A 15,641-nucleotide genomic window follows, 5' to 3' on the forward strand; every position below is an offset into this window, starting at 1 on the left:
AAAATTTAAAAAAAAAAAAAAAGATATAGCAGTAAGCAGTTAGGAATTGTAGTGGAAGACATTACCCATTACAAACAGCAATTAAAAAGAAAAAAAAAAATCCTAGGCACAATCCTAATAGGAAATATATAGTCATGACATAGAGTGAAATACTAAAGAAGAATATAAAAGAGAATTTGATTAAATAGAAGAAAAAATTCTGATGTTAGGTAGCACAATCTTTTATCTTTCCCCCTTACCCTACCAGAGGTAAAACCTAAGGCCTGGTCTACCAGAGCTGTGCCCTAGTCCAAGAAAATCCATTTTAATGATAGTAGCTGCCCCCAGATCAATAGAAACACCAATAAAATGTTTTTAAATGTATTTAGTACAGGGTCTTCAGGTTCTCACTACACAGGTCAGACTCATAGTGATCCTCCTGTTTTCAGCCTCCCAAGCTCTGGGATTATAGATGCATGCCACCAGCCCCGTCTCAATCACTGTCTCAGTGTCCCCCAGGGGTGGGGCCGGTGCAGCACACTGGGGATCAAACCCCAGTCCCTGTGTCTGCCTAAGCAGTAGAAATTTATTTGGGAACTAAAAACATGGATTCTGAAATAATTATAAAATACATGTAAGAGGCCGGGCAGATAGCTCAGTAGAATAAGTACTTGCCTGGCAAGCACAAGGGCCTGAGTTCAATCCCCGGTTCCACAAAATAATAAATAAATAAAATAAAATATAAGTAAGAAGAACTAAGAAAACCCAGAAAAAGAAGGGCGAGAGGGTGTATTGATCCTAACAGATTTTAAAATAATGTTGTAATGCCAGGTACAATAGTGCACACCTATAATCCCAGCACTCGGGAAGTTGTGAGACAGAAGGAATGCAGCAAGTTTGAGGCCAACCTGGTCTACACAGTGAGTTTCAGGCCAGCCAGAACTGTGTAGCAAGCCCCTGTGTCTTAAAAGAAAAAAAAAAAAAGGCATACTAGTCTGTGGCTAGAAAGGCTACTTGGTGGATCACATCGGAACACCTACAACAGACAGATAGAAATGGGAGCTTTGGACACGGAACAGTGAGCTTCAAATCAGTGAGGCACTGGGTGACTCAGCAAGGATGGCTGCCTGTCCACCAAACAACCAGATCCGGCTCTGCCTCTTCCCTGCACCCAAACTCCCACAGAGCCAAGGCCGACAAATGAGACAGATAAAATCACTAGGTAGAAAGTAATGGGGCCGGGGAGATGGCTCAGTAGAGCGCAAGGGTCTGAGTTCAATCCCCGGTTCCGCAAAAAAAAGAAAGAAAGTAGTGATCTTTCTAGAATCTTTAAGTGCAAAGCCTTTCCTGTCAAGAAACAAAACACAGAGTCATACAGAAAAAAGCCTAGGAAATGTGATAAAGAAAAATGAGTTTGTGTAGGAGCACCTGGAGGAGTAGGGAAAACACCACAGTACCCAGAAGCCCAAGGGCTGATTTTGTAGATAAGCGTTCTGAAGAACTTGTCAGGACATCTAGGAGAACCTGCCCTTGAACTGCACATTCACCAAATAAGAGCTAAGGAGTAAATTAGTAAATTAAAAGGTGGTCAGCCTTGCTTTGTAATTAAATTTACACTTTGACAGTGCATTTATCAACCACACTGAGGGTGGGAACCATGCATTCAGCCTAGTACTGCCACCTCTGAACTCCGCTCACACTTACTCTGAATGTGACGTACCTACCAAGGCTTCACTGGTGCATTGTTCATAGTACCAAAAGACAAAAAGTAGTCTGATGCTGCATCATCTGCAGACTGAGGTAACTGATACAGCCACACTAAGGAATACTACACAGCAATACAAAAGATACTTGTATTAAAACAAGACGTTGTTAAATTTGTTTTCAGTAGTAAGTGACATCATTCATGTTTATGTTATTTGCCTTTCCTTTTCTGTGAATTCCTTGTTTGTCTTTATCCAGTTTTTGTTTGTGTTTTTGTTGTTTGTTTGGGATTGCTGCTCTTAATTGGTAGAGCTTTTAATATCATTAGAACTTTAGCCCTTTGATCAACATCGTCCAGTTTATAACCCTCAGATTAGAGGAGGCTGCAGAAGGCCCTCTGATTGCCCATTTGGCCAGAATGCTTGGGCCTGTGTTGAAGCCACCTGGGAAGGAGAGGCACAGTCTCACTTTAGCTGTTCTTCCTGTGGTTCTTTCTTTTACCTCAAGCTTTTGTTTTTTGTTTGTTTGTTTGTTTGTTTGTTTGTTTGTTTGACACAGGGTCTCACTACACTGCTGGGACATGTACTAATCCTCCTGTTTTCACCCTCCCAGAGTTGGGATTACAGGGGCGTGTGCCACCATGCCCTGGACTCCATCAACGGGATCGAACCCTGGTCCCTGTGCTTGCCAAAGCAGGCATTTAGTCTGCTGAGCTATCTCACTGGCCCTACTTCAAGCTTTAAGCTTGTTCCTTCATGTGATATGTTCAGTCCATGTCTTCTTTCTCTTCTTTGAAATCTTCTATAAAATCTTTCCTGAGACTCGAAATCAGTCATTCATTCAGAATGGAAGAACTTCCCTTGGTGGTGGTTGAGGGGGAGCTGCTAGGGATTGAACTCAGGCCCTATGCACTAAGCTGCATGCCCAACCCTTGTTTATGTTTTATTTTGAGACACGGTCTCAGTTGGGCACAAACTTTAGAGCATCCTGCCTCAGCCTCCCTAAAATGTAAGAACTTCTTAGGAGCTAAATTGAAGGTACGAAAAGTGCCACCCAAGTGTGCACCAGACATGTAGGGATCTGCCATGGGAGCAGCATGCAGTACGTTGAAGGGCACATGAGCTCATATCTAATAAGTATGACAGGGCCAGCCAGTAGCTCCATAGGTTAAAGCACCTGCTTAGGCAGACGCAGGGCCTGGGGTTTCCATCCCCAGCCTGCTGTGCGGGCCCCGCCCCTGGAGTGCACTGAGGCAGCCTCAGCTCTCCTGGGGAGTCAGGGTTGCTTACACTTTATGGGGGCGGTGCTAATGGATAGCTGATTATTGACCTTCACACCCAGTAACGTGGGTCTTCCTTCCTCATGTGAATTGTGCTGTGTCCTCTGTTTTTCCTTTATGCCTTGATGACCTTAACTGATTTCATGACTTTTATCATTGGAGCACTGAGAGTGCTAAGAGCATCTCTAGCCCAGACCTTGCCTACACTGGAGATCCTCTTACAAAATGTGTCCTTGTCATTTCTGCTTAGCCAGACACTTTGGCATGGCAAGCCCAAAGCAGAACTCTTGAGTTTTTCCCTCTTCAGCTCTTCTCCCACAATAAGTTCTGTCTCAATAAATGAAATCACTGTCTGTCTAAGGGCTCCAACCAGTAACTTGAGGGTCACCTTTTCTCCGTTCCATGCCCTTCACCTCCTGCAGCCAGACCAGTCTTAATTTCTATTGGTTGCACCTGTACTTTTTTCTGCTTTGCTTTTTTCTTTTTCTTTGTCTTTTTTTTTTTTTGGATGTAGGCCTAACCCCCTCCCCCTTCCCCAACCTTGCACATGCTTAGCCAGGTGCTTTACCACTGAGCTACAGTCCCAGCCCAACATGGACAGTTCCCTACCTCAGTATCAATGCTCCCATCTAAGCTGCTGTCTTCTCTTACCTGGACTATCCTAGAGGCTTCGTAGATGGTGTCCCTCCACAGAGTGCTTCTGTCTACTACTAACAGCGTCACCACAAAGGTGTATTAGCTCGTGTCTAGTAAGTATGACAGGGTCAGCCAGATAGCTCAGCAGATTAAAGCACCTGCTTAGGCAGACACAGGGGCCGGGGTTCCATACTGGCCTGCTATGTGGGCCCCACCCCTGGGGTGTGCTGAGACAGCAATTGCGTGGTGGCGCACATCTGTCATCCCAGCACTTGGGAGGCTGAAAACAGAAGGATCACTGTGAGTCTGAACTATATAGTGAGACCCTGTAGACCCTGTCTAAGTACCTAAAATAATAATAATGATAATAATGATAATAAGTATGACAAAGGGCTCAGGTTGCCTGAAGTGAGGATCTGCATCCTGACTTGACTTAGAAAAGAAGGGCTTCCACACGATGTGACTCCTGAGCTGACCCTTAAGGATTCCCAGGAGAGAAAGGTCTGTAAGCACAGGACATAGTGCAGCAAGCCCTCTGTATCTGTGGGTCCTGTGTCTACGGATTCAACCAAGCACAGATTGAAAAGTTGTTGACTGCATCTGTACTGAACATATACAGACTTATTTCGTTATTTTTCCCTAAGCCATCCAATACGAAAAGTACTTACATTGTATTAGATGCTAGATCTAAAGATGATTCTGAGTATACTGGAACATTGTTTAGGTCCCATGCAAATAATATGCCATTTTATATAAAGGATTTGCACATCCTCTAATTTTGGTGCTTATGGAGTGGCTGGACCTCATTCCCCATGGATGCCAAGAGATACCTGTGTATTCCTAGCAGGAGGAGAACACAGTGAGCAGGGCGTCCTGGCGCCCAAGGGGTGGGCCTGGGGCCAGCCGTGGGTCAGCTGGTGCTTTACCACAGAGGTCATGGAGAGCTATGGGAGGCGCTCTATGGAGGCACTTTCCTGCTCCTCACACTGTTCCCTTTCCTGACATCTTTACTAAATTTTCTTTCCTACTCAGAGAGAACCATCTTGGACCTTTGTGTTAGATTCCCACCAAAAAACCTCAGTCCCTCTAAACTCACAACTTTACCTACCACTTGAGAAAAAAGCAATAATCATATGAGAAATAACCGTCATTACCAAGCCACCTCCTGTCCTGAACCGTATCTGCCAGCACATGTGAAGGAAGCACCTTCTGCCTGCTCCTGGGTCCTGCACATTCTTTCCTCCTGTCTGCTCTTCAGCCTCTCCTGGCCCCACATCGATTTTGTTTTTTTTTTTTTTTTTTTAAACATTTATTTATTGGGGCTGGTGAGATGGCTCAGTGGTCTAAGGCACCTACTTAGAACAAGCTAAGCTAAGCAAAACACAGGGACCTTGGTTCAATCCCCCAGCACCACATGCCAGCCAGCCCTGCCCCCTGGTGGGCTGAGCTGGCCACACACACACTAAATAAATAAATAATAAATAAATAAATAAATCTTTAAAAAAAAAAAAAAAAAAAACATTTATTTTTTTAGTGTGTGTGTGTGTGTGTGTGTGTGTGTGGCCAGCTCAGCCCACCAGGGGGCGGGGCTGGCTGGCATGTGGTGCTGGGGGATCGAACCGTGGTCCCTGTGCTTTGCCAAGCTTGTTCCAAGTAGGTGCTTTAGACCACTGAGCCATCTCGCCAGCCCCCCACATCGATTTTGGCCACCTCTCTACGGTTTTTCCATCAGCCTATAAACAGGCACATGACCATTTTTAAAAAACGGTCCCTGTGGGACCCCATATTTCCCTTCCAGGTACCATCTCAATTCTTTCTCTTGTGGCCAAACCTCTTAAAGCAATTATTCACAATTATTGCTGTCACTTTAATTCATTCTGCTAAAAAGGCTAACCACCCACCACATGTGGTTATAGAGCACTTGAACTGTGGCTAGTGTGACTGAGGGACTTAATTATTAATTATGTTTAATTTTAATTGATTTAAACACAATAGGCTCATATAGCTGTCAGAGGCTACCATTTGGGATGACACAACCCTAAAGCATTATAACTGCATAATCTTAAAATCTGAGTTTAAAGCTGGTGGGGCTGGGGAGATGGCTCAGTAAAATAAGTGCTTCCCTGGCAAGCACAAGGGTGTGAGTTCAATCCCCGGTTCCAAAAAAAAAAAAATTAAATCAAAGCTGGGATTCCCACCAATGAATTAGGATCTAGTTGGAAGCCGGGATTCTTGAAGCTTCACCTGATAGATTTCCAAGGTATTTGGCTCCTTTATGCTCTTCCTCTGTGTTTGCAGAAAGCCACGGGGGGCCAATCCCCTGCCCACCTTGTAGGTATCACTGTCAGCAGAGCCTCTGGGTCCAGATCCATTCTCGCATTGCCCATGTCCACCAAGAGCCTACCAGTCATCACTGAAAAACAGGCCAGGAAAGCTTGATCCCTGGCCTGCAGCACATCTTGACATAATAACCTCCTGGGTGAAGACTTTGAGAGCTCATCAGGAGCTAGATGAGGAAATGCACATGGGTTTCTTTCTTTTCTTTCTTTGTTTTTTTTTTTCTCCAATTCAGCGAGGAATTGAACTCAGGACCTTGCACTTGTCAGGCAGGTGCTTATGCTTCTCCCCGGCCCTGTAGATACTTTAAAAATAAGAGTATTAAGTAAGAGTGATTCATCTAGGGAGAACTTTATTCCTTTCTCGTTTCTGCCTAAGAAGAAAGTCCACATTTGGTGCTAGTACTTCAGACTTTCATTAATATTTCCCAGTCTAGCTTTACTTTCAAGAGGCTCCGAGTTCTCACAGGTCCAGTACGACATCTAGTCAGAATCTATTGGTTGTGTCATATTCCATTTTATAGCCTTCAAGTGGTACTGGCTTTCCATTTATGGTACTAATCTAAAATTTCCTTTTTAAATGTGTTTACAGTTTTGAAGAATTGGTTTAGAGAAAAATTTTAATAGTTCAGGTGACATTTGGGCCTAGCACTAATCATGTTTCAATTCATAAATGACCCCAATCTGGGAAATACTGCCATAGAAATGGACCTGCAAGTCTGATGGGTTCATATGTTTGCAAGACTGACCATTTCGGGGCTGGAGAGATGGCTCAGTGGAATAAGCGCTTCCCTGGCCAGCACAAGGGCCTGAGTTCAATCTCCAGTTCTGCAAAAAAAAAAAAAAAAAAAAAAAAGACTAACCATATCTTAAGCAAAACTAGGGGACTAGGGGGTTTGCCCCTTAGCTCAGTTCTTTAAGTGGCTGCTTCAACAAAACAGTCAGGCTCAAGTTGCTGTGGTTCGATCCCCACAACTCAAGCCAGCCAAACCTGCCCTGAGGCATTCGGAGGAAAAAAAAAAAAAATCCCTTCTTAAGCAAAACTAACCCAGCTATCAAGGTCTGGTGCCTGTCTTCATCCTGTTTCTCTTCCTAAAGGTTTGTTTACCAAGCAAAAGTTGGGGGCCGCTGGTTTCCAGCCGTGTGCGCGCACAGCAAGAAGCAAGGCAAGCAGGAAGCAGCTGACGCGGCCCTCCGTGTCTTGATTGGGGAGAACGAGAAGGCAGAACGCATGGGTTTCACAGAGGTAACCCCAGTGACAGGGGCCAGTCTCAGAAGAACTATGCTCCTCCTCTCCAGGTCCCCAGATGCACAGCCAAAGACAGTTAAGACGTCTACTTTTGGTGCTCTCTTTTCTGGGGGGAGGGGTCTTGCAGCTCCTGAGTGGAGTTGGCTGGTCACTGCTGTCATGTGAATTGCTCCTAGGTGTTAGCACTAGTCGCAATGCAGCAATAATGGGGACACTAGAGGTGAGAGGGGGAAGATGACTCACAGTAGACCGTGACCTCCTATCCACTGTGAAGCATGGTGGACATGGACATGGCTGCATGGCCCTGACACTGTCTCCTGTCCCACAGCTTCCACTCACTGGCAGCACCTTCCACGACCAAATAGCGATGCTGAGCCACCGGTGCTTCAACACCCTCACCAACAGCTTCCAGCCCTCCTTGCTTGGCCGGAAGATCCTGGCTGCCATCATTATGAAGAAAGACTCTGAGGACATGGGTGTCGTGGTCAGCTTGGGGACAGGTGCGTGTTCCCAGGGGGCTAGAAGCAGGACCTCCTCAACTTTTGCTAGAGTCCATGCGACAAGTACGAGGTAGGGGCAAAAGACTTGTTTCACACAGCTAGCCATCCCTATGTACCAGCACAGTGGCACAAAAATGTCGGCAAGCTCTGTAGTTACTGTGAAATCCAAAGCCCCTGGTTTCAAGCATTTGGGTAAAGGATGCCTAACCTCTGTTATGTTTTAGCTGCAGTCAGCTCATGAGGTCCTTGGTCAGTTGGGGCTGGCCCTGCCTTCAGGCTTTAAGAACATACAGCTTCTTTTTCCATTGATTATTCCATTCTGCTTTAAATATCTTCCCAGGGAATCGCTGCGTGAAAGGAGATTCTCTCAGCCTGAAGGGAGAAACTGTCAACGACTGCCATGCAGAAATTATCTCCCGGAGGGGTTTCATCAGGTGAGCGAGGTCGGAGTGGCCTCTTGGCCTGGCTGAGTCCCAGGTACCTCTTGCCCAACTGCCTTTTGGCTCATCAGGGCACCCCAGCTCCTGCCCCCAGGAGACTAAGACCCTGCCTGGCCAGGTGTACCCTTCAGCATTAACCCAGACACTGGAACCTCTCCTAGGCCGTAAGTCCTCTCGCCCGGCTGCTTCTGCCTCCCAGCCTGTTTCTAGGCCTTTTGCTGCTCACTCTACTTCATATCGTTCTTCAAAACTCAAAATGGCCCTGGGGATGAAGGGGCCTTCCATCTCCTTTTGAGGACCTGTCAACAGCCTGGGCACTCTTCCCCTTTTCTCCTCTGGTTCATCTTGTCTTTACTATATGAAGGGAGGACCTTGGGGAGAAGCAACAGGCTCCTGTAAGCCTTCAGTCAGTTTTCTCTGAAATCCCCATAATGGCCATAGCAACGTGACCTCCACAGAAAGGAAATGGACCCACACAGCTACCGTTGCGTCTTGCACTGCTAAAGCCCCTGCCACCTCGAGCTGCCCCCTCCCCAGAAGTGTGCCCTGGGTGGCTTTTCCTTCCTTGAGGCGCAATTAAGTCAGGTTGTAGAGGCCCCGGGGCACTCTCTCCAGAATGGGACGTGCCTTCCTGACCACACTTTGTTTTTGCAGGTTTCTCTACAGTGAGTTAATGAAATACAACCCCCAGACAGCGAAGGATAGTATATTTGAGCTTGCTCGAGGAGGAGAAAAACTCCAAATAAAAAAGTCCGTTTCATTTCATCTCTATATCAGGTCTGTAGCACCTTTGCCCTTGCCAGAGCAGGCCCCACCAAGCCCCCAGGAGAGTGTCCCCACATTGTCCTGACCACTGAACCTGACCTTGTCCACAAGCCCACATCCCATGACTCCCACATACTCTGCCCCCTTTACCCATGGCAGGCTCAGACCATGCTCCTGGCTCTGACCACAGCTACCTTTGAGCCCTGGGAAGAGGAGGGAAGTTGGCTGGTGAGTGGGGAGGGAGGGTGTTCAGTGGACACCCCTGTTTTGCAGCACTGCGCCCTGTGGAGATGGCGCCCTCTTTGACAAGTCCTGTAGTGATCGGGCTGTGGAAAGCACAGATTCCCGCCACTACCCTGTCTTTGAGAATCCCAAACAAGGCAAGCTCCGTACAAAGGTGGAGAATGGTGAGTGACGTGCATCCTGCCTCCATCCCACAACCCGGTTTGCAGGGTTTGCCTTGGGTCACTGAGCAAGGCAGAAGACCCAGGTGGGGAGGCCAGCAGGAAGAGGGGCTTTCTATCTTGAGGATGTGAGCTTGGTGGGTGGGGACTTTGCCACACTAGATCTCAGCAGAGAGGGTCTGGCTGCAAACAAGCAGGAGTCATCCTCCTGGGGCGTCTGCATGCCGTGGGATGGATAGGTAGCCTGGGCAATGGTGGCAGAAGTGACATCAAGGGTCTGGCTCTCGTGTCCTGTGGGCTGCAGTGATGCACCCTGTCCACCAGCACCGTCACCTCTCCTGCCTTCCAGCACCCCCTTCCGTCTCCTCAGGTCACTGCTGTTCCCTCTTCACATCTTCACCCATCCCAGTGGTCCTCAGATATAGATCATGTCACCTCCCTGCTGGGTACCCTAAAGCAGTGGTGGTGAACTTAGAGCACACATGTCTTTTTTCTTTTAAAATAAAATATGTTAACGAGGTGTTTTTTAAAACTAAAACTTCACTATTCAGGTTTAACTGCAGTTTGGGCACTCAGTCTCCAAAAGGTTCGCCATCCCTGACCCGAGGCATAAGCTTAGGAGCCAGCACTCCCACTGCACCACAGAGACTAAATCATCTGACCGCAAAGCTAGTCAAGGAATGTGGATAGCAACATCCATCCCTTGATGAATGCAGGGGCACAGTGCCGTACTTCCATACATGGAATGCTCTGTGGCCATGGAAGAAAGGAAGTATTCATGCACTGCATGGGCGAATCTTGAACATACTGTGCTGAATGAAAACAGCCAGTCTCAGAAGATCACATAGCATGTGCATCTATGTGCAATGCCCAGAACAGACAGGTCATAGAGAGAAGAAATCTGTTAGGGGTTGCCCAGCGCTAGGGCTGGAGAAAAGTGAGAGTAGGCAGAAGGTATTTTGGAAGGTGATAAAATGTCCTCAAGTTCATGATAGTGATGGATGCACAACTATGCAGATACTAAAAATCACTGAATTTTAGGTCTTACAGAGATGAATTATATGGTACATAGACATATCGCAATAAAGCCATTACTGTTTTTGAAACAAAAAAAATAACATGAACATCCTGTCATAGTTTCCCTCTGCACTCTAGAAGAGTAGACCCTGCCGTGACTTGAGCCTCCGCCCACCCACGCCATCCTCCCTCTCGTGCACGAGCCCTGCAGGTGCACCTGCTCTTCAGGCAGCTCCCTGAACCACCCAGCCCTGTCAGCCATAGGGCTTTGGCTCCTGCTGTTCACTGGGTTGGTGCCACTCACTCCACCTGCTCCTTCTTGCTGATGCCACAGCTGCCCCTACTCTCCTGCCCCGGAGATTTTCCCAAGTGTCCTCTAGCATAGCTCCCTCAAGTGCTTCAAAGCACAGAGCATGTAGGGTCCTGCAGGTGCACAGGCTTGCATGTTTTGTGTGTCTCCTGGCCCTCCCCCTGGGAGCGTCACAGGAGGACTAGGATCGTACTGAAGTCTACTCATCACTGTCACCCAGCACTAGGCATAGCGCACAGCAACAGTCAGTGCCGGGGAGGGGTTTGGTCCTTGGATCTGTCTGGTGCTGACCCAAGTCTCTCCTGCAGGGGAAGGCACAATCCCTGTAGAGTCCAGTGACATTGTGCCTACGTGGGATGGCATTCGGCTTGGGGAGAGACTCCGGACCATGTCATGTAGTGACAAAATCCTGCGCTGGAACGTGCTGGGCCTACAGGGGGCACTGTTGACCCACTTCCTCAATCCTGTGTATCTCAAATCTGTCACACTGGGTAAGGGGCCTACTTGGAACTGGAACCCATCTGCCCTTCTTGGCCCAAATCCCAGCAGACCTCAAGCTTCATCGCCAGGTGTTGATAGGATGCCTCCCCTTTGCAAAGCAAGCTTGACCCAGTAAGCAGTAATGGTTCTGAGAGCCCCGTCTACACAGGTAGGAAGGCGTGCCAGGCGGTCTTTCCCAAGGTGCACTAAAGAAACCGGCCATTTACAATGGCAGGGTCTTTGCTCCCTTGTTCTCCCCAGCCTGGGCCTCACCTGGAATCTTCCATTTGGTACTCAAATATGTTATAGTCCCACTTTTTGTGTCCTGGGGAGCCACAGTGACTTCTCTGTCCTGATATCTCTGTTTTGTGCCTTGGGACTCCCCACATGCCTCTGCCTCTTGTTAGGATCTGGTGCAAACACGGGTGTATACATTTCTTTCTTTGTACCCAGGTTACCTTTTCAGCCAAGGGCATCTGACCCGTGCTATTTGCTGTCGTGTGACAAGAGATGGGAATGCATTTGAGGATGGACTGCGATACCCCTTTATTGTCAACCACCCCAAGGTGCTCTAACCCCATTGTATTTTCTCTTGGCTTTTTCTTCTTTTCAAGCAATCCTGTCAGCAGAGAAGAAGTGTACAGTGTGGGGAAGGGGAGCCTTTGTGGGTGCACCAAGAGCTTACTCTTTCCTCCTTTAGTCTAGAATTAGTCTGAATTGATGTCAAGTCAGTGTGTGTAGCATCTGCCTGGTCACAGCCAAACACATGTAGATAAAGGGGGAGGGATCGCAGCCGCACATGCCCTCTTTCGTGTGAGTCTTGAGTCCCTCTTTCCAAACTGTATCCTCACAGGTTCTCCCTCCTCTCTCCAGGTGGGCCGGGTCAGCGTATATGATTCTAAAAGGCAGTCCGGGAAGACTAAGGAGACCAGCGTCAACTGGTGTTTGGCTGATGGTTATGACCTAGAGATCCTGGATGGCACGAGGGGCACCGTGGATGGGTGAGGAGGTGGGAGGGCACCAGAGAAGCAGGCTGAGCTCCTGGCAGCCCAGCTGCAGAGTGCAGGGGCCACCTGCTCTGCCCCCACTCTTCCACGTGGGCTCTGCCACTGCTGACCCAGATGAGTAACAAGTGCTTTTGTCCCCAGGCCACGGAATGAATTGTCCCGGGTGTCCAAGAAGAACATTTTTCTTCAATTTAAGAAGCTCTGCTCCTTCCGTTACCGCAGGGATTTACTGAAACTCTCCTATGGTGAGGCCAAGAAAGCTGCCCGTGACTATGAGATAACCAAGAACTACTTCAAAAAAAGCCTGAAGGACATGGGCTATGGGAACTGGATAAGCAAACCCCAGGAGGAAAAGAACTTTTATCTCTGCCCCGTGCCCAATGACTGAGGGCCTGGGCTTGCACTAGTTAGAGGGAGGTTGTAGCATTCCACGAATTCCTCATCACATTGGTCAGGACTTTCACAGTTGTTTTGTTTTGGTTTTCCTTTTTTTTTTTTTTTTTTTTAATGGAGTCATCATTGCTGGTACTGAAGACTGTGGATCCCCATTTATCCTGCTTTCTTGGGGATTTCTAGGCAGGGCCTAGTCAGGCTTCTCTTTTCCCAAGGAAAAAAACAGACTTAGAGGAAGGAAAAAGGGTTTATCTTTCCACCCAAAGCATACACAGTCATTAAGCACCTGCTGCTCACTTCCCCTTAAGTTTGTTTTGTTTTCCATTATCCTTTTCCTGTGTTTGCTACACTGACCTCTTGTGGACTTGATTAAGTTCCAGTTGGTTCTCTGAAAATCATGTCAGGAACTCATGGTTTCATTCATGGATCCCACGGCCGCTGTACTTCCCTCCTGAGACTCCTTCCTGTGATCATCAGGTTTCACCCTCCCCACCCCAGAGGGTAAAAAGGTGAGCTTGAAGAGTTTAGTGCAATGTTTACAAGGGCAGGAGTTGAAAACTGTGGGTGAGCTAATGGCCAGTGCCCATGGGAGTGTGATTGGCATCTGCAGATCCTCTGCAGTGATGGAATCTTGCACTGCAGCCCGGGGAAGCTGCTGCTCAGAAAGTGTGTCCCTTCCCCAGGCAGCAGGGAAGCGGCCAGCCAGCCAGGGTGGGCAAGGCCAGTTGCCCAAGCAGTAGCTCGGTTTCCCCTACAAGATGGCACAGACATTCCTCGGAGCATCACCACACTCCCCTCTGCCCTTCCGTCTAACGCATTCCTAGGAACAGGCTCTGCCTGTGCAGAGGGGGAGGGCTGTAGACCTCAGCCAACTGCGAGGAGAAAATCCAGGACAAATTGTAGAGGGCGCATCATCTCTGCTCAGATGGTCAGGACTTAGAATAAGGGCAGAAAAATCATGTTGGGTCAGATCACTGTTGCATCTGGTATAATATTTCTTGAGGCATTGGTATCAAGGGAAGTTGACTAAGCCATGTGTAAATTAAGAGTTTTTAAAAAGAACGTCAGAGATGTTGATTCTTTGCTTTAGTTGCACTGATTTAAAATTCAGATGTACTTTTTTTTCCCATTAATCCAAGTGTTTTTATTTGGCTATGGCTTTAGAAGCTGGGGGCAGGGCACAGGCCTGGGGTCCTCCTACTGTTGGGGAGACAGTACATGCAGGTGAAAGGGCAGGTCTTCCTCAAACTCTCGGGACTCCTTTGTCTACACCTCAGCCCTACTTGAGTCTGTGATCAGAGCCTCGAGGCCCTGGGAAGGCTCAGCCTCCAGGGCTCCGTCAGCCCGGTGTGCTTGGCTGCACCTGGGATGGGGCTGCACCTGGACCCTCACACAATTTTTGGTGTGCCTCCCTCACCCCACAAGCTGCTGTCTGGTTCACCCACCTGTTCAACCGTAGATATATCCATGTTTGCACTTTTATTGTGGCTACTTACACTCAGTACCTATGACCAAAAATTGACCAACATACAAGTTTTTAAAATACACTGAGGTCATTTTTGCAGAACACAAAAGCATCCCAAGGAGCTGGTGGAGAATTTGTGCCTGTCTTTGGGATGGAAGAGGCTCGCTCCCTGGCTTTGTGCACATCGCCAGCTTGGAATATCAGCTGAAGGCACATTAAATTAGTCCTGGCAGGTGCCTCTGGGGAAGAGCAGTGTTGTGGGCCCAGCCATTGGACGGAAGCTTCTCCCCTGGGTTTTTCGGCTGGAGGCTACTGATAGCTCAGGATGTTTGGCCCTCTGGTCCTCTTGGGCATTAGAGTTCTGGCAGAGCTCTGACTCAGCTGCCTCTGCTTTCCCAAGGGCACAGGGGCTCTCGAAAGATCAGAGTTCCTCATATCTAGCAAACTTGGAACATTCCATTTCTGCTGTGGGGAGAGAGCAAAGCATCCCACACACCTGCGGGAAACGAGCCGTGCCAGTCCCTACCCACCAGTCACAGGACTGAGGCAGAGCTTCTACCCAGTGTTCACTTTCTGTCCAATCTTTGTTTTTTATAAGCAAGGTCCCCTCCCCCATTCTTTTTAATGATTTTGTAGTTGATTTGTCTGAACTGTGGCTATTGTGCATTCTGTGAATAATCACTTGTCAGTGCTTGAAGCTGTTTCCTTTACTCCAGTTGAAGGGACTTTGTTGGCTTTGGGGTCTTGGCAGTGACCCCAAGAGCAGAGTAGGGAAGAGCCCAAGCATAGCCTTGGTGCCATGATGGCTGCAGTCCAGTTTTATGATTCTGCTTTTTGTGCCCCTTGATTCTAAAAGTATACATTCCTCATGAATAAAAACAAAGATAAATCTGAATTGTTAGAAAGCTTCAAGTCTTGATTTTGTGGGGGAGATGAAAAGTGGGGACCGAGAACCTGTGGTCCTGGGACTTGGGCTAACATCACCAGCTGCATCTGACAGAACTTGGGGAGGTCATCCCTCCAGCTACAGAAAAGGCACTGTGAAGAGCCTGGTGGGTCGGCGAGCTGCTTCGGGCAGGGTGGGATCCATTGGGCACCTTGTGTTGTTCCCCCCACCCCCACCCCCCTGTCAGAGCCACCAATGGGGGCCCCTGTCAGGCCCCCTTGGGGCCTAATATGCAGGATGTCAAGGCCCAGAATAGGAGAGGACTCATGATTCCTGTTCTCTGAGAGCTGTTTCTCTACCCCTCCCCAGCTGTTTTCCTTGTAAGGAGATGTGGGACCAGGACAGGCTTTGCTTTCTCACACTGTAGCATTGAAATTTTTATCTTGAATTTTACCTACTCTGTCTACATTGTAACTCACTCCCAAGATTTCTGGAAGACCCGTCCTTGACCTTTTAACATTGCTAGCATACCAGTGGATATAAATTAGCTAACAGGGGGCCCATGAGATAGACTTGGGGTTCAAACCTCAGCACCATGTGCTGTGCCGGCCCCGCCACCAGGCCCACTGAGCCAGCTGCTGAGTTGGCGTGGTGGCACACGCCTGTCATCCCAGGGCTGGGGACACTGAAAACAGGATCACTATGAGTCAGCTATGGAGAGATCCTGTACCAAATACAAAAAAAAAAAAAAAAAGTAGCAAAGAGTGAAACTAAGTCACTGTGAAACTGCC

At 48.1% G+C, this 15,641-nt stretch overlaps 1 protein-coding gene across 3 annotated transcripts in view; it reads left to right on the forward strand.

Annotated features, from left to right (window-relative positions):
• Adar (adenosine deaminase, RNA specific) overlaps positions 1–14,859 on the forward strand; it is a 76,656-nt gene extending 61,797 nt beyond the window's left edge. For 2 of the 3 annotated variants that reach the window (XM_004629805.2, XM_023713743.1), the window contains exons 7-15: positions 7,033–7,258; positions 7,512–7,683; positions 8,024–8,117; positions 8,778–8,900; positions 9,162–9,295; positions 10,928–11,110; positions 11,553–11,665; positions 11,973–12,100; positions 12,248–14,859. In XM_004629805.2, the coding sequence (XP_004629862.1) occupies positions 7,033–7,258; positions 7,512–7,683; positions 8,024–8,117; positions 8,778–8,900; positions 9,162–9,295; positions 10,928–11,110; positions 11,553–11,665; positions 11,973–12,100; positions 12,248–12,494 (1,420 nt within the window). In that variant the 3' untranslated portion in view covers positions 12,495–14,859. The remainder of the gene's footprint in view (positions 1–7,032; positions 7,259–7,511; positions 7,684–8,023; positions 8,118–8,777; positions 8,901–9,161; positions 9,296–10,927; positions 11,111–11,552; positions 11,666–11,972; positions 12,101–12,247) is intronic. The other variant, XM_012514434.2, reaches the window with a different exon arrangement.
• The last annotated feature ends 782 nt before the right edge of the window (positions 14,860–15,641 follow it).

The sequence above is a fragment of the Octodon degus genome, unplaced genomic scaffold (genome assembly GCF_000260255.1).
Source record: "Octodon degus isolate 3935 unplaced genomic scaffold, OctDeg1.0 scaffold00032, whole genome shotgun sequence".
In the NCBI taxonomy this organism is placed as follows: Eukaryota; Metazoa; Chordata; class Mammalia; order Rodentia; family Octodontidae; genus Octodon; species Octodon degus.